The following is a 27,232-nucleotide window of genomic DNA, read 5'->3' on the forward strand; positions in this document are numbered from 1 at the left end:
AGAAGAGCCAGAGAACCAGGTTTTACTTAAGGATGGTTCATATCGCCCCTCAGAAAACAGCAGTGAGAAGGCATGGCAGGTAGCTGTTAAAAGCAGGTCCTCATAATATCTTCTGATAAGTAAATGTTTTCCTTTGCTTCTAATCATGAGAAGGCAACCATGCAATGTGCACAGTTTACACTGTGTGACAAAAACTCGTTAGCACAGGGAGAAGTTTCCTGCAATGTGGTACCAGTGATTGAAGTCTTGAAACAATGCATCTGACACGCTACACTCTATCTATGGACATGCTCTAAATGCTCACCTAAACACCCAAAATTCAAGATTGCTCATTTTCAGAAGGAAAAACACCTAGGCAGCCTTTCCACGTGATCAGAAAATAAAATGTTTGCATTGGTAACGCCAAGTTAGTACCAGGCTACAACTGACAGTCTTGTTCCCCCCCCCACCTCCTTTTAAAACAATCACAGCTAGATAATTAAAAACAGGGTTTATAAATGAAACTAACAGGAGACCCTTGACTGCAGCTGCAATGTCACTGACTGCTAAAAACAGACAGACACACCCCGTATCAGTTTACTAATTAGTTGCTGTGTAGGAGGCTTTAAAAATATTACATAATTACAAATAACCACCACATTGTTTCAAGAACCTTTATACATCTTTTAATTAGATTAGCTTTACAAGCAACTTGAGAGCTCTTTCAGTAATGAACACTGCTTTTCAAAAGTTACATGACTTTATAGGAAATCTGCAAATTAATTCTGAATTTCTTTGCCTGGTAGATAAAAGTCTTGTGTTTTACAGCTGGCTAATGTCACGAAATAAAAATAGCATTATGAAGCTTTATCTTTAACCAGGACTAAACACATATACAGGCCATAAGACAGTTTAAAAATAGTCTGAAACAGGTTCCTGCTTGGTAACGCCCAAGGCTGAAGATTTAACTGACATGAACAGCTTCTAAATGGACATTAGAAGACCCAGTTTGGTGACCTTTTGTAAAATAACCAACTGAGAGATTTAAGCACATTTTAAATCTTCCCAACAAGCACAAATGTAAGACGTTGATACTTTGAATAGAGGGACAAACAAACAAAAAATGTAAAGGCTTATTATGTTGTGCATGTCTAACACATTTAACATAATACAAAAGCAGTTAAAAGTTAGAAATGGTGTTTCTTAGGCCTAAAACAGTGCATTGCACTGCAGACCAGACAGTAGAGAAAATTTGCACTCCTTGGTCAGGCTTGCAGAGGCACTTACAGTAGACATGTTTTCTTCTGATTTACCAGGATTAAGAGAAAAACCAAACTGTTAAAAGTTCTGACAGCTAATCGTTTTAAAGGGGGTGGGGGAAACAAAAAAAAACCCAAAGACTTTTGCCAGATGTTCCCCTAGTAAGCTATCACAACACTGAATTTCCCACCTTTTGTCAGTTGTTACTAAACGCAATCCATTTTTTTCATGTTTTACATGAATAGTAAGCTTTTTTTAATAAAAATTACTGAGCTTTCCATAGAAAAGGTCTCTAATACAAGTACAAACTATACAGATGCTAAAATAGGCAAAGTTGTACATACAGAAATATTTCTGTACACTCACATTGTTTTGGTTAAGTGAGGAAATCAAGGGATAAAATATGGAGCCTTTAAATGGGGAGGCTCGTGTTTGTAAGGCTCAGAAGCTTCCCTCCAGGGGGTTACTTTTGAGCTCAAACCAATCCCTTCAAAATAAAACATTTCAAAATATCTGGTTGAATTAATTTTATTCTCTATTGCTTCCTCACTTAAAAGTAATTTATTTTTTCCTTGTCAAAAACATTTTCATATTGATCAGAGGCCAATGTTATTTGGGGGGGGGGAATTCACAGCAGTAGGAAAATATTTACATATTAAGCCTGCAGTGATGCACTTCAGTCTTAATGCATTAAATATACCCCTTGATAGTATATAAGGGGATCAAGGGGCCCAACTGCAAATGAGGATACTACTGCTTTGGGGGGAAATCTCTGAAGTTTCATGACCTTACAAAAAAAGGTAGCAGAAAGTAAGCTTTTGAAAACAAGTCAAGATTGAGATCTCCCATCAAAGTAGTAGAAAGGATGTTGGTACACCTAAAAGCCTAGGAAAGCCCTTATGTTCCAGGGATTTGATGATAATTATGGGCAGAGTCCGCCTGGCACTTCATCTGCACAAGCCCCACTGGAAAAAGCAGGAGCTGCACATGAGTACTGCTGTGTTCTTGAATGATTTTCATTCACATCCAATGGCTCTCATAGATGAAGTTCCCAGCGGAACTGCGGCCACAGTTCTCAACATGAAAAAGACAGTACGGATAACGTCAAGTCCACTTAGTGCCAGCCAGTCACTTAGAAAACCCAAATGACACAGATACAGAAAGCTTGCTCTCTGGATACAACATATAAAACCACAAATTTAAGGAAGTAATTGACAGCAAGATAGGCATCTTTCAGTTTTTTTAAAAAAAAAGTTTCAGAGAGAACACAAACACAATACAGCAGCAATCTTTTAAAAAAAATCAAATTAGTGTAAGATATGAAAATAAAACAATTCGGTTCTTAAATGGTAATTAAAGTGCTCCTTTTCAGACTTAAGTGTAAAGACAGAGTGATCATCAGTTACTGGCAATTCTTATTTAAATTAGGTTTTACATGGTAGGAGAACAGTGTGAACAGCAAATTTACAAAAATAGTTAAATGCATTTTTTGGAGGAAAATGTTTGCTTTGCTTGATGTTGATCAGCTGTACCTGGATATACAAAAATTATTTAAAATTCAAAACTTTTACCACATTTTTTTTTAAAAAGGGGGCATGACAAATAGCATTGAACTGGATGATTGAATGGCAAAATATGAAGGATGGAAAACTTCTATGTAGGGCACTTCATGTGTAAGCTGTTTTTTTCCCAATGCTTATCTTCACATAAGCAGTTAACAGGACTAGAGTCACAATCATGTAGTACAATGCATAAGCTATTAGAAATCCATTTGATGAAACACTGAAACCCATAATTCATTTGTTTATTCCAAACGTTGATTTGGCGTTGATTTTCCTTTATCTCATTATTCACATTCAAAAGTTAATAGACAGCGTCTAGGACTGTTGTGGGGAGGAGAAGGACCAGGACGTAGCACAGGGAATTACTAGATCAAAGGCTTTATAGAAGGTCTTTCCCATTTGAATCAGGAGGCTTGTTAAGTTCCGTCTCCACACCTTTTTCACCTGTAAGACAAAGGGGGAGTTATTAAAAAAACACAGAAGTACTATACCATTACAAGTTTGATATGCAAGGTGGCCAACCACACTCTCTTGTGCACACACACACATACAGGCCACACACATGCATCTCCCTGCCTCTCACACTCCACATATACACAACTACACATGTGTGCATCTCTCACTCACGCATACATACCTCCCTGCCTCTCACACACAGACATACACATACCACACAGAGATCTCTCCCTCTCTGGCCAAGTGCACCTCTCCCTCACCCCACAGACCTCATGTATAGACTTCCTTCTCTCACACATGCACACAAGTGAAATATAGATCAATCACCCCCCCCCATATATCTCTCCCCCACTCTCACAAATCATACATACAGCTCTCAATTTCATGCATATATGCAATACTGGAGCACTCCCCCTGCCTCAATTCAGAGAAGCGCCTCTCTGGAGCACAACAGTATACCCAAAGCAAATCTACAAGGCTCCTGGGAGTATGGCAAAATGTATCCCAATGGATGCTCAACCTTTCTGGTGCCAGTCAAATTGATTTAAAGGTAAAGTTAACTCCAGTTGCGAACGACTCTGGGGTTACGGTGCTCATCTCACTTTACAGGCCAAGGGAGCCGACGTTTGTCTGCAGACAGTTTTTCTGGGTCATGTGGCCAGTATTCCTAAGCCGCTTCTGGCGAAACCAGAGCAGCGAATGGAAACGCCATTTACCTTCCTGCCAGAGCGGTACCTATTTATTTACTTGCACTTTGATGTGCTTTGGAACTGCTAGGTGGGCAGGAGCTGGGACCGAGCAACAGGAGCTCACCCCGTTACGGGGATTCGAACCACTGACCTTCCAATTGGCAAGCCCTAGGCTCAGTGGTTTAGACCACAGAGCCACCCGCGTCCCTCAAATTGATTTAGGCGACAGCAACACTCTATTAAGCTTGTCAAATATATACATCTTTCCTCTCTCCACGTTTTTAAATGACAAAAATCCAAGAGATCTGTTCTTCAGTTCGTTTGTTGTAGATTCTAATTCAACACAATCTTAAACACAACCTCAGACTGTATCATTTGTGCATCAAATTCAAATAATAAGGGAATGTTTAAAGACAGTAATAGTGTTTGCTTCACATTCATGGAAATCCATTCCCCTAATGCATCAAATGTTTTAATAATTTTCTAGAAGCTTTCTTGGTTGGGGTGACTTAACCGTATGATTAAGTAGGACTGAAATAGTTTCTTCAATTTGCATAATGTTTCAGTTGGGTATTTTCCCCCCTGTGTGGCCTTTTAAACTTGTTGCTAACTCTGAGCCACTATGAGTGGGGCAAGAAATAAAATGTAATTAAGGCTCTTTCCATTCCTAGAAACAGTACTCAAGATATATGTCTTATTGAAGTTCATTATTAACTACAGCTATAATATCACTGTACAGTAATACCTCTGCGAACGTCTGCCTTGTCTAGCCTCCATTCTGGCAAACTCGGAAGTACTGGAACGGGTTACTTCCGGGTTTGCCACTCACGCATGCACAGAAGTGCTAAATCGCACTTCACGCATCCACTGAAGTGCAAACCGCTCCACACTCATGCGCAGACGTGAAACGGATCCTGGCCGCAAAACGAGGTACAACTGTACTCAGAAGCTGCTGTTGTCAGTTACTTTTACAGTTACTAAAATACAGCTGATTTTTAGAGAGAACACAAACATAAAAAAACAGGGAAATCAATTACCTGTTAAGTATTTTACTTTAGCACGGGCTCTTTCATCTGCATCAAAATACCAAACTGTTATTGCGTACCTTTAAAAGATAAAAAGAATGAAATAGTAACACACTATATTAAAAAACAATACATTTCAACACTCTCTTAGATCCCTCTTAGATCCCTCCAATTACATGACAGAACAGTATACCTGAGTCACCTAAACAGCAGTGTATACTGTCAACTTATTCTGTGTATTTGTAACTTAATACAATCTGTAATTTACTAATTCTCGTTTCTGAAACAACTCAATTCTTGGCAGACTACTAGCTCAGGCAATTCGTATTAACCACAGGAGAAAGGATCTTTACCAAGGAAGCAAGCCTCAGTGCACTGCAGATTGGGTATTAAGATTGGCAGAGGGGGCCCTATTGGTTGTTCCACCACCCTTAGAAGCTCTGGCCCAGCAGAGGGCATTCTCTGTGGAAGCCCTTAAGTGGTGGAACTCCTTCCCCATAGAGGTGCATCTGGCATATTAATTATACAGTTTGTGGTGGATGCTGAAGACACACCTCTTTACCCTGGCCTTTGACACCAGATTTCTGTGATTGTTAAGTTGCTTTAAACTGCTTTGGATTGTGTTTTTAAGTGTTGTAACCTGCCCTGGGACCTTAGGGAGAAGGGCAGGTAAATAATAGCACTAATAATAAATTGGTGGCACTGACAAGAAACATCCATTTCTAATCATCTTCAGCTTTATTGGAAAAAAAAGGTCCTTCAGACTTTACCCAACCAAACAGATGTCTCCTTCCAATGAAAAGCAAATTCATTCTTAAGAAAACAACAGGGCCCCTGCTGGGTCAGAGCAAAGGTTCATCTGGGCAAGAGTTCACACTGGCCAACCAGATGCCTATGAAAGTCCCAAAAGTAGGACATGAGTGAAACAGCCTTCTGATGCTTGTGATCCCCAGCAAAGTTCCTTGATTTTAGACAGTTTCCTGGTTTTATAACTTTAAGGTTGCAATCCTATACAAACTTGCTTGCCAGCAAGTACTAAATTTTACTGAACTCAATGTGACTTCCAAGTAAGCATGCCTAGAATCGGACTGTAACTCAAAGCTGTTGCTTTAAAAAAAACACAAGAATATATATTCTAATATATTTTATACTAGCAAACTCTCCTTAAATTTTCACAACATATGAAGAAGTAGGAAATGAAGTCTGCAACCCTAAGAGCATCAGTCTAGCACTTGAGAGAAGCTCATGACAGGTTAGGTCAGAAAGGACAGTCTAAGAAACTTGGAGGTTTCGCTCTATTTACCTGCTCTTTCCCTTGGAGACACATCAAACTAAGTTGCATCTCTACACTTCTAAGAACTGACCCCTTTCACTTCAACAGAATGTTAATTACAAGGTTTATAAGTTTAACATTTGTACAGTACTAAAAAAATGAACTCCATTCACTCAGGAAACCAACATCTAATCTAATGCAGTGATAAATTTTGCAGCGTATGTGCATAAAGCCTTATTTCAAGAGACATTCACAAAATTATTTATTCTACTGATACTCAGGTGTACATGCATTTGTTTAAAAGCCAAATCTCCATATTTATTAATACACAAACATCACCTTTACTCTAACCAGCTCAAGGTGGCACACATGAATCAGGCTGGCTCAAGGTCACCAAATGAGCTTCAAGGCAAAGTAAAGATTTGAAGCCTGGTTTCCCAGGTCCTAGTCCAACTTTCTAACTACTACATTAAATTGACTCTTATTAACACAACTATTTTATCCCTTTTTTGGTCTTCCCAAATAATAGCTCTCACACACCTGTTAACAATTCATGACTGGCCTCACTGATCCAACTCCTATGCCTTCATCTACTTTATATGACACGTAAATTCAATATTTTTTTTAACCTGAGAAACAAACTGATATGTCTACTCCTCATATATAGGCCTGCAGCCTAAATGTACCGCAGTCCAAAAAATCTCAAAGAACCTGACAACTTATAACAATGCATGACACCATTGATAAGACAATGACTTTTTTCCATTTAATTAATCTGATATGAATCATGACAAACCGGAGCTTTTGTTGATCCATAACTAATGATAACATAGCATGCCAGTAATCAATGCAAGTTAAAACTCTCAAAATTTGTCAAGCGTAAGTTATACATTCTGAATAACTGAGAACTGAGGCTCCATTTATACTAGTCACTTTCCTGGGACAGGTGAATCAAATTTTTGCAGGTTTCCAATTCCTTCTCATTTCTGTTGTAACCTTACTAAAGTCTGCTGGTATATATTCATTCATCTTACCTTGTAGCAAATGCAGGCTGCACTTCATGAGGGTTGCGGCGGTCAGACCAGAAAAACAGCAATCTATCAAACTTAGGTTCAATGTCAGCAAACTGGGCTTTGCCTTCAGGAAATATTCGAAGAATACCTCCACTTACCTTAAAAGACATAAACAGTGCTTCACAATCAAAGATGCTATCAGCAATTTCAATGTACCAATAGCACCTATCTATAGCTTCCTTTTAACTCAACTATTTCTAGAATAATTAAAGCAGACAGTAAGCTTTCCTTCTCACAGTGATCCAAATAAAAATAAGTTGCAATAATGAAACTTTTTTTGATGTTCATATGTTGGCTCTATAAAATGAACTAGCACAGACTGAAAAATCATTCAAACAATCAAAATGTCTCATATTTTTGTAACATACATTAATGAATGTGTTTTAGTGTATGTTTAGATAATCAATACCACCTAATAAAAACCAAAAATTACTGTTTTAAGAGAAAAAAATCTCTGTGCTGATAGTTAACTGCATACAAATTCTGAATGAGTGGTCCACAGAATGAATATAAATACCACCTTTAAAATATTGAATAATGTAAGAACTCCTCCGCTGGGTTAAATTAAAGACCCCATCTAGTCCAGTATCCTGTTTTCACAGGAAGCAGAACCGGGGTACAAGCACTCTCCCTGGATTTCTGACAAGCAACTAGCTTAGTTGAGTTTCAATTGGGGCAATTACCAGCCACTAGTCTAACCAATTTCTATACTTTGCCCAGCATTCTCATAGTTCCTTAAAGTTAAATATGAACAATGAGGAGTCAGCGCCACAACAAATGGCTATCAAATTCCTGAAGAAGGAAATAAATTCTAGTCTTCTTTCTCCAAAGACGACCAGGAAGTTCTATAATTTATTTTCACTTTAGCAAATAAATATATTCTTAACCAAGTTGAAAGTGTCTCATAATCTTAGTATTAAAGAAGGCAATACCTCACATTTACACATGAGCTAGAAGAGTTGTTTCATGTTTAACATTAGCTTCAAAGCTACACAGAAGTTTACTGCCATAAAAACAATAAGCTGGGATCCAAAGAGCTACTTGAGGTGCATTTAAAACTTTCAGCATGCCTAGTGGGATTTTTGACAGTTTTCTTAGAAAAGCATGTTTTTAGATCCTAGCTAGAGTGGAAGGGAGACCAAACACTAGGTGAGGTGCCCTGGATATAGGATCGGTTGCAACTTCAAAGCATATGTTTACTAGGTGTACAAGATATTGCTTTAAAAGGCATGACACATGTTATTTAAACATGTAAAAAAAAACCTCTCTAAAATGGAATTACCTTGGCATCCCAGTCTTTATTAAGGTAATATATACATGTGACACATCTTCCATCTCCATTTGGATTATCAACATGACGCACGTATCCTGTTCCATTGCCTGGATAACAAGCCACCATTGCCTGTAATAAAAATAGAACAAAACTAGCATAAGAACATACTGTTGGCTACAATAGAATGCTTCTTTCAAGCCAAACTTCAGGGAGAGGACTTTGAGGGTGCCAGGAAAGGCCTCTCTGAGAACATGCACCTGCAAGAACCACATTCACAACTCCTGCTTTAGGCAATTAAGCCTCATGTCATGCCTAATGGCTAGCATTCCAAAGCCCTGGGAAGGGGAAGCACCAAATACTGTAGGAAGTTCTAGAAAGTGGTTATAAATTAGCAACCCATTTCTCATTCATTTAAAACTGGCAGGCTGATTGCAGTATCCGTTTATTTAGAGGGGGAAGGTGCTGAAATACCTCACCCTTTGAAAATCCAGAGACCATACATTAGAACACGTTTTACACACTTCTGTTGTTTTTGTTTTCTGTTATGTCCCAAATACACAAAAGGGTTAAGGAGTCATTGTAGAGATAAACCTGGAGATAAGGGCACCTTCTTATCATTTCAGAAATGGTTGACCATCATGTTTACTAGAATACAAAATCAAATGAACACTCAACAAAGCTATTTCCTAGGGGTCAGTAAATATCTTGCTTTATAGTCATGTAGAATGCATGCAGCCCTGTTAGATTAAATAATTTTGCTGTAGTTAATACACTGTTGAATACAAAATACTAGACCTTTTCTACTGTATCCCCCCCAAATGTCCAATTCTTTGTGATAAGAATTAAATATCCCACTAGATTTAAAATGGGTGGGGTGAATATATGAAATGCTTTTATTTCCACTCTTTTTTGCTAGCTATAACAAAACAAGCTGAAAAGGTTAAAGGTTAATAACAAGGAAACAGCTTGAAAGTAGATGGACAAGAATTCACTACATGCTAAAGAGGAAGTGCTGGAATGAGCAGCTGCTACAAAAAGACTATTTAAAAAAAATCTAGAAGAGACAGGTGATTATAGGAGCAAGCACAGGATTATTAAACACAAATCCAAAGGAAACTAGTACAATAGTAATTGAAGAATACACCACAAAATGTGAACTAGAAGAGTTTGCCTGACTTTCAAAACCAGACCCATACCTTAAATAATGTTATTAAATAAATTATTTTTACTGGGAGTAAAAACAAGAGACCAAGCAATTTTAGAAGATTAAGATGCGCTACTATCATATTTTCTCACTGCAAATATAAATGTGATGTGAATTTAGAATATCAGAACACAAATATAAAATTATTTTAAAGATACTAAGTTTAAGGCAGGAACTCTATACACAATACATGTACTTGGAAAGAAGTACTGTACTTGGAAAGAAGTCCTAATGTAACCAAGAGGACTTGCTCCAAGTAAACCTGCAGACCACAGGAGATACTTAATAAAATTTTAGCCTTGCTTAACATCCTATTGAATATAGTTAAGTCCATAGACTCTGGCCCTGATAAAATTATCAAATCCTCAAGTTTCATTGACGGCATCATTACAAGCAAGACACATGATTGGGAATAGCAAAGGATTTTTCAACTACCGGTAAACTATCAACTGAATTTCCAACCACCCAGCTTCATTGGATGACCTTGGTTCTAGTGTTATGAGAGAAACTTCTCTATCCACTTTCTCAACACTACAAAAATGTAACTTTTGGAGATAAGGCAAGAAGAACTGTATGGTTTTTCCAAGTGTGTCCCCACCACAGATTTCTGTAAAGGCCCCAGTAAAACTGGCAAATGTTATTTTCAGTATTGCCTATAATGATCCTTAGCACAGAATCTATAGGTCAGAGCTTTTCAAACTTTTTATGTTGGTGACACCCTTTTTAGACATGCATCATTTCACGACACAGTAATTTAGTTTTACTAGCAAGCCAGAGGTTAAACTAACGCCTTTCCAGTCCCGGGAGAGGTGCAGGGAGTGTTTGCACAACACACCTACACTCTGCAGCTGACACACTAACGTGTCGCGACAGTTTGGAAAGCTCTGCAAATCCACTGCACTCTTCACCACAACCCCTATATCTCTTTCTCAGTTAAAAGTTAGCTCACATCAGGGTAAGCAGGAATACCCAGAGCCAGTCCAGAGGTGGAACACTCTCTGCAGTGAATTTCCCTGCCCCTGCATGCTTCTTACTGCCTGGGCTGAGTGTTCCTGAGCTCCTTCATGCTTCCTCGACCTGCAAGAGCCTGCTTATTTGTCTCATTCTCAGGACCTGAACACTAAGTCAGCAGGCTGTTACACCCTTCTCTCCCTAATGTGCTGCAAGCCTAGCCATCACAGATGCACTGCTGAATAAACAAACAAGATGTTATACAGACCTTTAGCTCAAAAGTGAAGAAATAGTGCTTCAATTCAAGTAAGCACAACTGAAGCCTTTAACACCCACCTAGAGAGGCTGGCTGAGAGGGAGAGGCATTCTCTACAATGGTGTCCTCTCCCTTTTCCTTCCTCCAACAGGCAGGCTGTTTATCTTTTGTAATATTGTACAATGGTTTTTACCTTCAGGTAGGCTCCTGGTTCAATCTCTGTCCAATGCTTCCCAGGCACAACCCTCTTAAAGAGGGCCTGAACAAATCCAAAATACAGATATCATTCCAAATACTGGTTTTATTATATGAGCTCATTCTAATTCAATCTGGTTCCAATGGATGCGGTAAATTTACCCATATTCTGAACTCCTCTTTTTTCTAGATCTTTTCAGTGTTTATTTGTTGATTTATTGTGTAATTGTGAGCTTTTGATACACACACACACAAACACACACACAAACACACACACATTAAAGAAACTTTTTACAAAACCAAACTCTTCAGATTGTGTTCCTGTTTGGGGGAGGAAACTCTTCAAATATTCTTTCCTCTTTCTGTTGTTTTTTATTTTATTATTATTCTGGTTCTGTTTGATTTCCTGCTATCAAGCTGATTCATTGACATTTCTACAGAAGACCTAAGAAGCAATCCTATGGATGCTAAGACTGCAATCCTATAAATGTTCACCTGGCAGTAAAAACCCCTGAACTCACTTCTGAGTACACATGCATAGGATCGCACTATTACAAACCTCATTGAACTCTGTGTATCTGAAGAAGTGTGCATGCACACGAAAGCTCATACCAAGAACAAACTTAGTTGGTCTCTAAGGTGCTACTGGAAGGATTTTATTTTTATTTTTCATTTTGTTTTGACTATGGCAGACCAACACGGCTACCTACCTGTAACTCATTGAACTCTGTTGGACCTGCTTTCAATAAATGAAATAAATGGATAGGGCTATTAGTATACTTGATGACCCTAAAACATTCTAGATGACATAATAGAGTAACTAAACACAATTTAAGGCAGGTATTATAGTATCTGTCGGAAGCTGAAGAGGCAAAAGGGTTTAGTGAGAAGGAAGAAGCTGGGGCAGAAAGCAGTCCTGATATAGAGGCTGGGGGGGAGGGCAGGAGACAGGGATTAGGCAGGCTGCTGAAGAATCCAGGGAATCTCCCTCTACTGCTGTGACCAGCTTCCTACACCTGGTCAACCAGAACATGCAGATAAATTAGAAGAACAGAGGAGAGATTAGGTGTGCACAGGCACAATCTCCAATTGCTTGGGGAAAAACCTTGCAGAGGAGGGGACTTGGGCAGCTGTGGAAAGGTGGGGACCTTCAGTCCTCACAACTGCCTCCCTGGGGCAAGACCTACTGGGAAGAGTAGCTGAGATCACTAGGCTTTCACTGTTTTTGGTTTCTTTGAATAAGGAGTTAACTTCGCTGACATCAGTGGTTTTTATTGCTGACCTACACCTGACTCCGGCTCCTGATATATGCAAGCCTTAAACTGTAGTCCAATTTAACCATGGTTTGCTGAAACAAATCAGCTTCATAAACCATGGTTTGTAGCTGGCATTTCTCAACACAGAATTGTTAGGATAAATCATACCTTCTTGTTTTGCCTGGACCTATCAAACAGCAGTTAATAGAAAATGGAAGTGAAAGCTTCCAGTCTCCCCCATGCAACCATGCAAGGGAAGAGGAGGGGATGAGAAAGCAAGGCCAAGACACACTGCAGCTCATTCCTGTCATGATAAACCATTATGATGCCCAAACTGGCTTATACTGTTCACATGCTCCTAATGTGTCAAATCATAGAGTTGGAAGAGACCACAAGGGCCATCCAGTCCAACCAAATTAGTTTGCTTTTAAAATTTGAGAAACACATTTATAGAGCAGACTATATCTGATAACTCCATCTATTTCTCCCATCTATGATTTTCAGTTACTTATAAAACTGGGATTTTCAATTTGCACAACTGAATAAAATACTATATACAAAAGTATTCCACTTCCTTTAAAATCCACATTTTGTACCACACACCCTTTATGTCAAAATAAGCAGGTTTCCTTCCCTGTAGAGAACAGCTACAAGGCCTTTTCCTGTCAGACACTGAACAAGCAGAGTAGTGGCTTAAAAAATATGACATTTCACTGGCTGTGTGAGGCTAAGACAATAAACTTACTTAATGAATTTTCTGCAAAACAATTGCATTTTCTATTCAATATTACAAGGTTAATAATTATTTTCAGTAATATTATGAAGTGTAAAGCCCTTGTTATCGTTTCTGTGATTCAAATTGTGTGACTTATTATCAACCAATTTGCAAGGAAGATTGACTCAAAGAATATTGTGACATAAAAATAATAAAAGGACTCAAGAGTTAATAAAACCTGTGTTAGAAGCATAAATAGTTGTCTTCATGCTTCTATGACCCTCTCTTGCAGTTCCGATAGGAGGCATCACCCCAGGTTCACTTCTGCAGCAGAAGTGGCCCACGGCCCTCACCAAATACAGAATCAAGTCCATTTTAAGAACTTTGTTGCCATGGCAAGGGAGTGGGACAGAAAGCAAGACTCTTTTTATCAGCCTGCCTGGCTCAACTGACATCTCGAGCCTTCCCCTCTTGGACTCCATCAACAGCAAGCCACTCTGTATGGGACAGCAAGAGACAAAGTGGCCCTGGTTTTTCTTCTCCTTTTCTCCCTATTTGGGTCTCTCTTTCTGTGAACACCATAATACTGTGTTATACTTTGCTTACTTTGGGATATGTTGCATTAACAAATGCAGAAAGAGCCTATAGAAATTTAAATATGAAACCCTCTTTAAATATTTCAAGAAAAAACTCCTGTATGGCTTCTAATTATTGGTTAACATGCAGGATAGCACCTCTCTTGCCCGAGACTATATTTTTGACAGCTTTAAAAATAGGGCAAGTACTAATTAAGCTCCCCTACGAACTGTGGCATTGGAAGACAGAGAACACAATGTTCTGGTTTCTATCCAACAGTGGGAATCAAAATACTCATACTTTCCTCTCCTCTCCCCTGATTTACTCCTTCAGGAAGAGGAAGTCTTATTTGTGGTCATTACAAATCAAATTAATAGCAGTGTTTTCAAATAGTAGAGCTTTTTCAGACTTTCAATATATTCTAAATTCCCTCAGAAATACTATGAAGGGTTTAAAAACTAGACTTTAGGTATAACAAAAAAGCCTAGCAGCCGCACAGCTAAGATTTGAAAAATCCATGCTGCATTAAAAGGGGTATGGAGGATTAGCCTCTACTCTAACAAAGACAGAAGATTTTTCAAAATGAGAACATTGATTAAGAAGTGCTCTATTGTCTGCCAAAATCTGTGTCAACTGGACCTAAGTCAGTCTTTGGATGAGAGAAGATGTGCTCACAGTTCGCCTCCATGGAGAACGTTTTGGCTGATAACCAACATTTTGTGATTGGACTTCCACTTGTGTAATGAGACCTGCTCTTCCTCCCCCAGCAGTCCCCCCTCAACAGCCCAATTTGTTCAAGAGTTTTCTGAACCTATGGAGCAGATTTTGGAAGCACCGGGGGGGGGGGCCTGGAGGGGTGAGGTGAGAAAAAGGCCATTGTATGAGTGGAAACCCTTGGAACACAGGAGATAATCTAGGAGAGAAGAACAAGACAGTTGAAAAGCCAAAACAGTTTGGCATATAGTACAGTAAAAATCCTTTGTTAAACTGCTTCCTTATTTGGGATCATGAACAGGCATCTGTTTGTACAACACAGCTTCTTCTTCCCTCCACGGCCCCTGTGCTCTGGGGCAGATTTTGGGGGTGCACAAAGGAAGGGAGAAAGAGGAGAAAACGGAAGATCTGTTGTGCAAAAAGAATTTCCTTGTGCAAGAAGGGAGACATTCCTGGATGGTCACCCATTGTGAATACTTTGGGGGTAATTCTCGCTAACCCTCAATTACATTTCAATCCCTCTCACAAACATAAGTTTTATTTTTCATGAGAAGCACAAAGGTGACATGGAAGAAAAACACAGTGTCAAGGGCAAGGCAATGTATAAAGTAAAACAACTGATTTCCTTGTGCTCATGGAAGGGCTTTTGATCCAGCAGATACATCAACTAACAGAAGAGTGCAGGCAATTATTGCTGATTTCCTTTCCCCCTGCAGCACCTACGTCCAACCTGTTCTCCCAACTCTCCAGAGCTGGTATGTGTGCCAGGGTGGGGGCAGGGCACTGACAGTGTAAGGCAGGGGCCAGCAAGCCCTTTCAACACTGTCCCTCAGACCTTGTGGTGGGCCGGACTATATTTTTTGGGGGGTGGAATGAACTAATTCTGTGCCCCACAAATAACCCATAGATGCATTTTAAATAAAAGCACACATTCTACTCATGTAAAAACATGCTGATTCCCAGACCGTCCGCAGGCTGGATTTAGAAGGCGATTGGGCCGGATCCGGCCCCTGGGCCTTGGTTTGCCTACCCATGGTGTAAGGGAAATAACCAGCAAAAATAGTGTCCCCTCCTCTTCCTTTAGCAGATGCCTCCACTAAATCAAAAGCACTTCGTGAACTCAAGGATATGCACATATAGCTTATAAGGTCCTGAAAATTAACATCTGCTTAGCATTGTAGACCGATGTGCTCTGAGATTACCTATGCTCTCACACGGGTGGTGCTGTGGTCTAAACCACAGAGCCTAGGGCTGACGGGGTGAGCTCCCGTTGTTCGGTCCTAGCTCCTGCCAACCTAGCACTGTGAAAGTAGATAAATAAGTACCGCTCTGGTGGGAAGATAAACAGCGTTTCCGTGCGCTGCTCTGGTTTGCCAGAAGCGGCTTAGTCATGCTGGCCACATGACCCAGAAGCTGTCTGTGGACAAATGCCGGCTCCCTCGGCCTATAGAGCAAGATGAGCGCCACAACCCCAGAGTCGTCCGTGACTGGACCTAATGGTCAGGGGTACCTTTACCTTTACCTGCATAATAAAGTTGCTTGTTTTTTACTGTAGTGAAAGCTATCTTCTTTTCACACTGGCACTTTCATGAGTACCGTAGATTTGTCCCCCCATAATGCTACTCCTGTTGGGATCCTGGTTATTTAGGAAAAAAGAACCAACCATGTAGTATTTTTAGTATTTGTTTCAATTTATACTATTCAGGGTCTGTCAACATCACTGGTGAAGGGAAAAGAAAAAAAATATCCAATGGCAAGTCACTGATTCTAAAATTGGATTTGATGAATGGTGCAGAAGTTTTGCCCTACCTAGAATCATAGAATCATAGAGTTGGAAGAGACCACAAGGGCCATCCAGTCCAACCCCCTGCCAAGCAGGAAACACCATCAAAGCATTCCTGACAGATTGGCTGTCAAGCCTCTGCTTAAAGACCTCCAAAGAAGTAGACTCCACCACACACCTGTCCATGGAAGTCCACAGAAGCCCCTTTTCATACAAAAAAGAGGTGGCTCCTCAGCTGAGCTAGATACACTTTAACAGGGTCTGCTCTTTGTAGTTAGGGAACCGATAAAAGCTTGTGCCACAATAAATCTATCAAGCCTTTATAGTGCCATACTTTAGTCATCATTAAACTATACAAATACCTTCTAAACTGTAACACAACTGTGGTTTGTATTCAACAAAATCAAAGTATATCCCACTGAAATACGGGGATTTAAGTTAGTCACATTCATTGATTTCACTTCGTTTATTCTGAATATGGCTAACGGTGGCTACAACTCTGAATCTTTTTCAGCACTTTGACAAATATAGGAATCCAGGTCCTGAATGCCCACTGAAGGAGGTTCTTCTACTGTTTCAGTTAAACAGAGAAGTATACATTTGAGGGAGGGGGGAACTCACACCTTTATCTGTTGTTGTTTTTTGGCCGGCTTTTTACTAACTAAACATCTGCAAAATATGGGTTATTTCAAATCAACAGTTACAATATAGAAAAGAACACTAGATTTAGAAGGGCATATGCTTAAAGTTTATACAAACTTCAAAGCTATAAATCAGCAGTCCCAAGTTGTATTTATGTTTTCAATACAGTTAATCTTTAATCCTAAAACACTCAGGCTGGATCCCGTTTATAGACTCACTGAGGAATGTCAACAAGGGGCATGCAAAACTAATGGAAGACTGATGGAGCAGAGTGCCGGAGCAGCAATCTCTGTGGTTGAGCATAGTCTAAACACTGCCAACAATTGTCAAGTTTTATCCCACTATACAGCACTGAATCTGTACATATGGCTGGTTTCCAAAATTAAGTAAGTCTTAGGGCTTTAAGCAAGAACAAAAGATGTATCTTTTAGCTGGCAGGCTAACACTATCATTTTCCTTTAAACCACATTCTCGTATCCCAACTGCTTGAACTTCAGAAAACATTTCTGATTAAAGCCAGGTTAGCAGTGAACAAGCAATACCAAAGCTCCTCTATGGCTTCCTCTGCCAACATTCTTCATTCTTAAGACAGCAACATTCCTTATGTTCCATTTCTGGCTTTTATCAAACCAAGGCTATGCAATGCAGGGCAATTCCTGCATCCTTTTTAACAAAAAGAGGTTGATAATGAAGCAAATTACTGACAAATAATCACAGGAACTACTTCTTTGCTATTCATATCATCTATGGTCTGAGAAACAAACATTAATTTTAAGCACCATTGTCATTTTCTAATGTTATATTTATTATGCATTATGTAACATGAAGAATTAGTGCAAAATTTGGCTGTTTCCCCTTCCATATTTCCTTTTGAATCATGCGTACATTTAAATTTCAAGTCTGCAGATAGAGATGGTACTGTTTTATTTTGTTTATATAAAGTTTTATATTATCTAACTCTTTTTATAAAAATTACTCAGCACTGTCACTCAATTAGAGTTTCATTTCCAATCTCTCTCTCTCTCTCAAATAAATATGATTTTACTTTCTGAGTGGGAGCTCAAGTTTGAAATGGAATAAAAAACAGTGCTTCTATGCCTACATTTTATCAGCAGAGTGGTATAACTTGTTCACAGAACAAGGGATGAAGAGCAGTTGTTCTACAAAGTTCAAACCACCAATGAAGTTCAGTAATACAAAATGATGAAGTGTTTTAGGGAGCAGTGATGTGAGGTGGAATTTTTTTCAAGTGCTTTCTTTTTTCTGTGGAAATAAGTTAATTAGTAACAATAATTGGATATAAATTGCAAATACGATTAGACAAGCTTCACTATTTCCAGGCTGTGGAATCAATATATCATGTAATTATTTATAAATAAATAAATAAATTTTGTATACCATCCTATACCCATAGATCTCAGGGCAGTTCACAACATAAAATCACAATATAAAAAAACAGAATACATTATAAAAGCAAAGATAATAATCCTTCCTTCCACAACATATTTTAAAAGGGCATCAGATGTCAATCAGCCAAAGGCTTGGTTAAAGAGGAAGGTTTTCACCTGATGCCTAAAGGTGTTTAATGAAGGTGCCAGCCTTCTTTGGGCTGTTCTTTGGGCTGCTAAAATTTATTAGCATATCAATAGTTTTCATTACCATTTCCCCCCCTTATATTTAAAGAACTGCAAGGATGGATATGCCTGGGTATGCATCAAATCTGTGTGGGGTCTGAATAATGAGGCAAATCATAGGGATTTCAGAGGTCTCTTCCCAAGGTGAACTATGTTCTCAATAACCAAACCCCTTGGTGAGACAGAGGGCCGACAAGAATATATGTATTCCAATTAAAAATCTATGTAGTATAATATCCCCCACACATTTCTAGTCAATTACATGTTGTATATTGACACGAAAAATTAACATGGCTACTTTTAAAAGTTTTGTTTACTAAATATAAGTAAAATAAAACAAACCACCCTGAGAAATGTGGGGTGATGCTTGTCTGAGAAGAGTGTATTCTCTGTGGCAGCCCTTAAATTGCAGAATTATCTTCCCACAGAGGTACACCTGGCACATTTATTATACAACTTTCATTATAGGTTGAATACACATCTCTCTACTATGGCCTTTGACACCTGAGAGACATTTTTAAGACCCATCCTGTTCTTCTGATTGTAAATTGTCTTAAATGATTTAAATCTTTTTATTTTTACATTGTTGTAATCAGCCCTTCAATCTTAAGGTGATGGGAAAGTAAGAAATCAAAATCAAATTGAGTAGTAGTAGAAGTAGTAAAATATTATTATTTTTGTGCAACCTCAGCCACTATTTTAGACTAATCCTCACCTCCACAGCCCCAAATCCATGCCTGCAGCAAACCTGTCAACCAATATCAATATTAGCTAACATTTTATTTAGCAAGTTATATGAAGTTTTATTAGCTCAAGCTGTTCTTATCAACTTGTGGCTTCTGTTTTGTTTGTTTTTCTTTACAAGGCTAAATGACAACTTCCTTCACAACCGACCAATAGGATTTTAATTTCAATTAACAAGCTTTAGTTAAGATTCCTGCCTTGTAGGGGGTGGACTAGAAGACCCAAGGGTCCCTTCCAACTCTAGAATTCTAAGCAGTAATAACATAATGATTTTTTAATTTTAATTTTACTTTGGGGTAAATGTTAACCAACTAGTGGAGAAATGGAGACAATAATGCAAACAAGGCTCTAGTCTAGTGCAAACTGATACTGTACTTTCATGGCACTGAAAGTCAGCCACATTTACTAGAATACTAATTAAAGAAAACATGCAATAATTCAGATTCAACGCTGTTCAATCTCTGGACCACAGTACTACCCACTGAAGTTACATGCCATGACAATTAAAAGGCTTTCCAAGCAAAAAAACAAAAACAAAACAAACCTGTGGTCTAACCTCATCAGCAATGGCCTGTTACAGAACTGGGCTGAGAGTAGCCTGCTTGCAAAAAGGTCTTTTAACTTTCTTTAAAATTCCAATCTATAACCTAACAAATCAAACTGGGTACAGGAAGACATTTTGTAATTCCTTTCAAGACCATTTAGTTTTATTGGCTTTATACCTATTTAACTAAAACAAGGAGGTGTTTCCTCTGTATATCTAAAACAGAGGTTAGGAAGTGACAATAAATGACAGAGTCAACACAATAAAACTACAAGCTCACAGCAAGATGTGATAAATGCAGGTAGCCACAGTGATCCAAAGCAAATAACCCCAGAAGTAGTACAAGGGTAATACTTTTGTTTGGCCCAAGTAAAATACCTTACATAGCGTCAGATCACTGGTCCATCTAGCTTAGTATTGTTTACACCACCTTCTCCTACCTGGTGACCTTCAGTTATTTTGGACTACAACTCCAATCAGCACCAGCCAGCACAGTCAATGGACTGGGATGATGGGAGTTATAGATCAAAACACCTGGAGAGCACCTCGGTTAGAGAAAGCTGGCTTACACAGACTAACAGTAGCTCTTCAGGGTTAAAGATGGAAGTCTTTTCAAGCCCTAGTTTGAGAAATTGTACCTGGGAACTTCTGCATTCAAAGCATGTGCTTTACCACTGAACTATGTATTCTCTTGCCCCATATACTGAGCAAACCCAGAATGTGTTGACTTGCCTTCTGTCAGTGCCATGTTTGTCTGAACACACAGACTAGTTGCATTGGTCTATTAGACTTGAAAATCTACAACTTCCAAATATCCAAGAGGTGCAGCACACTGTTAGGAACAGGACTGGCAACTATAATTTTTGGGCTGAAAATTAAGCCTAACCAAAATGTGGAGCCTTGTATAGGACAAAGAGAAATGCTGGTAATGACAGCTGCTCCAAGTGTAAAAGTCAACGGGTGACAAGTGCCTGCAAGAGTTTTAAAATAGCTCTTACTGGTTTGTATTCCTTTATTATTTTTAAAAGGACATCTTTCTTTCAGTTCCCCAGACACAAATCAGGTATTTGCCCATTACAAATAGCCAAAAACCCTTTAAGGTAACATAATGCTATACAGGAATAATATGGTCAGGGGAAATATTCAAAAATGGAATTTCTGCACGACTGTGTCCTGAAAAGATGTTCACAAGCAGTTAAATACTGTTGTATTAAGTTAACTGGTTTTAAGTTAAAGCTATTTTAATGACCTATCTTTTACTAATCCTGGGGGGTGTAAATAGCCACACACCTTCAAAAGATAAGTTTTACTAATACCAGTCTTCTTTGGGGGTTTTAAATTTCATGCTTTGCTTTGATAGCAGGACTGGTCACTTCTGCAGACTTGTCTACAAGACTGAACTAACATAAGTCTGAATCTTTTTACATATCCACTGCCCCAATATTAAACATGTTAACACAGGTCTCTCTCAATTTGTGACACTAAGCACACTTTTATTAAACCTGTTTAAGATACACCTGTTTCATTTCCCTACTTTTAAGAAGTCATCTGCCTATCTGCTCCATAATCTTAACATTGTATTTAAATGCTTGGTGTGCCTTTAAAGGAAGTACAGTAAAGTCTGCTTAATAAGCTGTATTTTTTTGGCAAACTTTTTTGCAGAGGTAGTTTTATACTGTGTATGTTAAGCACCTTCTTATCTAACACTTTGTGGATGGCTACCTTAGCAACTCCCATATGTTTAAGCCTGGGTGCTTGTATAGATCAAGACTCACAATTTAGGAGAGCGCACTAACAGTTCAATCCTATACATGTCTATTCAGAATTAAATCTCTCATTGAGTTCAATGGGACTTACTCCCAAGTAAGAGGGTTATGATTTTTCACACTATCTGCAACCAGTGTTTGAAACTCCCATTGTTCTAGGCGCATTTTGCCACAGGGAATTTCATTAACGCAAGCAGTTTCTGAGTTCTGGGTGCAGTACAGCACCTAAGATTTCAGATTAAAACTGCAAAGTGGAAGAAAAGGAGGACCTTTTTCTGCCTCTCCACTTCCAGCTACTCTTTTAAGACTGGAGAAGAGACCTTCTTAAGAATATTAGGGAGGTGGGCAGGACCATGTGAAAAATGAACACAATATTTTAGCTGCAGTTCATTCATTTTCAGCTTTGTATTCTTGTTATAAAAAAGTGTGCCTAGACATTCCATTGTTGCGCCCTTAACTTAGGTTTAATGTGTCATTTAGCTCCTAGCTTTCATATCTGTTTCTAACACTGTCTGCAACATATTTACTGCTAACAGCCTGCTAGATATTGTATCAAAATATAATATAATGTGGTCCCTGTACAGAGATTTATAAGTTAAATTAAAGGGGCAAGTCTATGATAACTGTCAACAGAATATAGAATCAGCATTTAAACAGATTATGCTGGCCACCAAGGCAAAGCTAATCATATCAGAAGACTAAAGGTGAAACTGTATCAGAATGTTTAGAATAGAAATATTTCAGAATATTGCTTCATTAACTGAAGGGCTCCACAATCCACAACAAGAAATCTGAGATGATCCTTTGCCCCTCTACAGCCCCAAGATGTAGTACGCATACTTGTGACATTGAATGGATTTATAGAGCCTTTCTCTCTTAATGATATTCTGATGACTTAAGAAGTTCAGCTTCCTGTAATGTCTAGGTATTTTGCTACCTTATATCAATGTTCACATTTGAAATTAGTCATGCTGAGTTTCATGCCAAACACTGTTGCACAATTAGTTTCTACTGATATTTAGCCAAGGTAAAATTCTGCTAATTTTTTATAATTTAATTAAAGCCTAGTATATCATATTGTCTCATGTTGAACATGCAAGTACAACTGTTAAATGACAGTTTTATTTGCATGTTCTTTATATCACTGGTAGATGGGATCAGAACATCTTCCTAGATAGTATATATACTCAAGGTTAAGGTTTTTTGTTTTTAAGTAAACATGAATTCTGATTAAAATGGTTCCCCTTAAAGGGCTTTGATACATGCTGCTGAGAGAGCAGAACTATCAGGCACATGCACTAGCTTAGGTTTCAGTTCTCACCCAACTTTATCATATCGGTTACAGGTAAGAAAAAAGCAATTGTGAAGTAGTCCTAGATACTACTGGCAGTTGTACCACCTCCAGCTAGGTTGACAGAACCACAGAAGAGAAATTTTATTTGATAATATCCGGTCACAATACTGTTCATGTGATGATGTATGATGGTGACAGCACTTATATGAGGAAACACATAGTTCTTAACAATAACTTCATTTTGTGACTATCTTGATTTTAATTCTTATCGCAATACCTAGCTTAAAAGATGAAATATTACTGTGCTAGTAAAATTACATAATCCCTAAACTCCAAAATCCATAGCTGCACAAAACTGCAGCAAGCTTTTGGTTTCTCCAGAATTCACCATCAGACAAGATGTTATACAACTCAGGGGGTGGGGTCAAGGAACAACGTTATATCTTGCCTAATTAAGAATTCTGGAGAATCCAAAAGCTTGCCACAATTTTGTGACCTTCTGGATAGTCCTCAGAAAGGTACTTGACCAACTGTGGATTTTGGAGTTTTTCCTGTTATGGATCAACATGGCTAAATTTACTTTTTATAACTACTGTTGGGGCTGAGCACTAAAGTTTTGATGAGTGAAGTATCCGGGGGTAGTATTACATTATTATAGAGCGCTGAAATGCTCCTGGCATCTGAAACTTTGATTTGATGACCAACACATCCTATTTTAAATGCTGATAGTATATAAATATTATCACAACTCTGCTACACATATCTTGATACATAGGGGGAGGGGCACTGAACCTCCAGGAACATCAACAATATGTGAGGTTGGTTCATTTCAAAGCTAATCAATCAGGTACACCAAACTGAGGAGATACATATCCAGTTTTGAACATGGCACAATCAAAACTGATTCAGTAGTGTCACAAATCCAGCAATATGCCACACTACTATATAATCTTTTTATGACTTATTCTACTGGACTCTGTGAAGCTTTATTGTTTTCAGTAAAGTTTTTAGTGCTTTAAAAATACCTGACTATAATACCTCCACTTGTTGCAAGGCAGAAGCGAATTGCCTAAAAGTTAGCAGTAGTGCTACCACAGTTAGCAGTCAGGCTCTCAAGCTGACTATAAGTCTTTGCTGGGACTGATGGACAGAGTGTAGTAGCTCTTTATGAATGGAAGGATACTACACTACTTCTTCCCTGACCACACCCATTTGATTTGACTAGTAAAGCAGTGTCAACTTACTGTGGTCCCCTTACAATCACCACTACAAGCCAGTGTAGCACAATCACAACAGTATTAATTATGTGCTTAGGGAATCAATGCAGTATTATTATATATTTTCAGCATTCCTCCCTTGTGGACCCGAAAACGTGATCTGGATACAGCTGCTCCAGTTGTAGGCAAAAACAAGTTTTGCCAGCAAATCCAGCTAAGTTTAACATTAACTATGCATTAGGATAGCAGCCTTCAAGAATGTGGGAACCCTTCACTGACTCTAGCCCTTGCCATTGTCACTCACCAACCATTTGAGAACCTTGCCTTTTAAGCTGCTTTGAAATACAATATTTCTGAAAATAAGCGTGACTAGGGAATTCAATAAAGGAGGAAGGGGGAGAAACCATAGGCCAGTGAAAGTCGTGAACTTCGCCGCAGGTGGAAGGTTTAGAGATGGTGAGAGGGAGGTGGGGCCGGGGGGTCACTCACTTTCGTCCTGCCGTTGATTTTGTAGTTGCCCAGCTTGCCGTTGCAGTGGCGAATGAGATCGTCCATACTGTTCATGAGCTTCCCAATAGTCATGCAGCCGGGCTCCTTGCCTTCCACCCAGGTGATTTTGTCGCCGCGGATGTCCCGAGAGGAGTCACTCTTCTGGCTTACCAGCTGCCCGTCCGTGAAGTGCCCGGTGTGGTGCAGGGCGCGCACCTCCTGCTCGATCTGCCCGCCCAGCTCCTTGCCGAGGAATTCGTCCACCACGCAGATGCCGTGCTTGTTCATGCAGGGCACGATGTACTCCAGCGCCAGCCGCTGCGGCACCAGGGACTTCATCTGCCCGTTGGGGCGCAGCGACTCCTCCGCACTCAAGTTGGATTTATCCCGGTAGAGGAGCGCCGCCTTCCCGGCTCCGGGAGCCGCCGCGGCAGCTTCCTTGCCCTCCTCCCCTTCCTGCCCTCGGCTCTCTGGCGCCACTTTGGCAACGTGGTTATTCGTTACCGCCGCCGCCGCCTTCTTCTCTTCCGAGGTAGAGTCCGGCGGCGGCTTGGCCGGGAGCGCTGTTACCTTCTTGGCGGCAGTGGCGGCGGCCGCCCCTTCTCCTTCTCCTCCTGCGGAGGGCTGGTCGGGGCGAGCGTGGCCGTGGCCCTGGTGTCGCTCGCCGCTGCTGCCGCCGCTCCGGTGCTGAGCAACGCCCCCTCCCGCCGCCGCCGCGCTGGGCTCGCTCCCCCGGCAGATGAGCTTGTGCTTCTTCCAGTCCTGGCGCTGGTGCTCTTTGCTACAGTAGAAGGAGCTGCGGCAGCGCCCGCAACGCAGCAGGTTTTCCATCTTCCCGCACAGCTCGCAGTACTGCCGGTCCCGCTCGCTGCTGGCGCTGCAGCCGCCGCCACCACCGACACTGTTACTGTCGCCGCCGCCGCCTTGTCCGGCCCCGCCGCTGTTGCCGTCGCCGCCGCCGCCGCCACCACCACTCCCACCGCTGTCATTGGCCATGTTGCCGCGTCCCCCTCCTCGGTCGCCCCTGCTTCTCCTCGAGCGGCCTTGGGAAGGAGAAGGAGGCGAGCGGCTCACTTCATCATGGCCGACCCCAGTCAGCGCTGCGGCCCCCGGCTGCCTCGACCGCCTCCTGCTCCTCTCCTGGTGGGCGGAGGACAGTCAGCCACCAAAGCCCAGCGCCGCCGCCGCCGCCGCCGCCTCCTCCTCCAAGTCTCGCTTCTGTCACCGCCTCATAGCGGCGGCGAGCCTCGGTGGCGGGGCAGGGAAGCAGTCCCTCTCCCGCCGAGACTGCCCGGCCCTTTCCTTCCCGGCCTCAGCCTGGAGCGCTGAGGGGGGGAAAGCCGTCGCCGAGTGCCGGCGCGAGCCCCTCTGCCCCCACCTCGGCCTGCCTGCCTGCCTCCCTCCTCACTCGCTCGCTCTGGCTGGAGCCGAGCGCGGAGGAGGAGGAGTTTACGCCGCCACTCACGGGCTGCGCTCTGCACGTACGCCACTTCCAGTCAGCCAGCGCGAGAGGGGAGGGGGCCCGAGAGGGCTGCCGCGCGCGCGCGCGCCTGCCTACCTCCGAAGCGGGCGGGAGGGGCGGCAAAAGTGAAAGGGGGCTGGGGCCGCCGCCTCCTCAGCAGAGGCGGGCCGGGAAGGCCTTGCCACGCGCGGTTGGTGGGGCCCTACCCTTTCCTGTGTGAGGAGGGCCGGGGGAGAGCGGCCACATGGCCGTCGCTCAGAAGGGGTTATTTCGCTGTTGGGTAGGCAGACCGCAGGCTGAACGGGTCTACTACTTTATAGTTATTTATTCGAAGCTCGAGGTCCACCAGCCAGAGCTAGTTGAAAAACGGGGAGAGGGGAGGAATAAGTACGTTTCGTTACACTCCAGTAAACTGTTCAGCATATGCTGCTCACACACAGTGAATCACACCTCAAGCTTTCCTGTTAATCCTGTCTTAATTCAACATCCAGAAGACCTGCTCATTGTTTCTTGTTACTGCAAACCTTTGCAGTCTTGCTGATTCTAACCTGGCTGGAGAGCTAACAAAAATGCATCCAGAACTACCTTCTGCCAAGAGAACCCGATGCCCCTTGTGTCAATGATGCCCTTTGCGCTGCCACAAGTCTTGCATCACATGGAACTGAAAGTGGAGTTTCCTTAATTCCAGAGGTTGGGGGCACACTCCCTGGCACAGACAGGTCAACAGTGTAGTAGCCTTGGTTTTGAAAAAGATGGATCAGTTATACTTACAGAGCAGTCTAATGTATCCATCAGGTGGCATGGCCACTACCCATCTACCAGTGCAAAAAAGCTGCATCCAAACCCCACTGAGAGGGGTTGAGGCTGGAGAATGGGGAAGCAGCCCCCAGCAAAGCTGGCTACCATGTGCAAGGGGCCCAGACATACCACCAGGGAGGTGTCCAAGCATTTCAAGCAGATTCATTAGAACTGGCAGTTGCCTTCCATACTCCAGGGGGTTCCTTGCCAGCTGTGGTTGGGCTTCACATGGCCTTGAGCTGAGGCAGTGTCTGGGCCCTGCTGCCACCCTGGGACTTCCCCAGGTTGCAAGTCACCCTGACAACTCCCACAGCAACTTGCCACATCCAGCATGCCTGGTCTATCAGACACACAGCTGCTTGCGATGCTGGGGTAGTCACTTTGCAGGGAGGCACACTGTGT

The 27,232-nt window shown here is 41.1% G+C and overlaps 1 protein-coding gene across 1 annotated transcript; it reads right to left on the minus strand.

Moving 5' to 3' along the window:
- Positions 1-639: 639 nt before the first annotated feature.
- On the minus strand, positions 640-25,951 carry EGLN1 (egl-9 family hypoxia inducible factor 1). The gene is made up of 5 exons (XM_033144274.1): positions 24,571-25,951; positions 8,600-8,719; positions 7,279-7,415; positions 4,984-5,051; positions 640-3,245 (listed from the first exon to the last, which is right to left on the minus strand). The coding sequence occupies exons 1-5, from the start codon at positions 25,564-25,566 to the stop codon at positions 3,181-3,183; spliced, it is 1,386 nt and encodes a 461-aa protein (XP_033000165.1). The 5' UTR covers positions 25,567-25,951; the 3' UTR covers positions 640-3,180.
- Between the last annotated feature and the right edge of the window lie 1,281 nt (positions 25,952-27,232).

This window comes from Lacerta agilis, chromosome 3 (assembly GCF_009819535.1).
Source record: "Lacerta agilis isolate rLacAgi1 chromosome 3, rLacAgi1.pri, whole genome shotgun sequence".
Taxonomy (NCBI): Eukaryota; Metazoa; Chordata; class Lepidosauria; order Squamata; family Lacertidae; genus Lacerta; species Lacerta agilis.

What these genes read in the sequence shown, in the direction of transcription:
- EGLN1 (XM_033144274.1), bottom strand. Translation starts at nt 25,566, where the DNA reads ATGGCCAATGACAGCGGTGGGAGTGGTGGTGGCGGCGGCGGCGGCGAC. An exon ending in CAGCCTGCATTTGCTACAAG is followed by an intron (nt 5,052 to 7,278) that starts GTAAGATGAATG and finishes TATCTTTTAAAG; the next exon opens with GTACGCAATAACAGTTTGGT. An exon ending in TAAAGTAAAATACTTAACAG is followed by an intron (nt 3,246 to 4,983) that starts GTAATTGATTTC and finishes TTTGTCTTACAG; the next exon opens with GTGAAAAAGGTGTGGAGACG.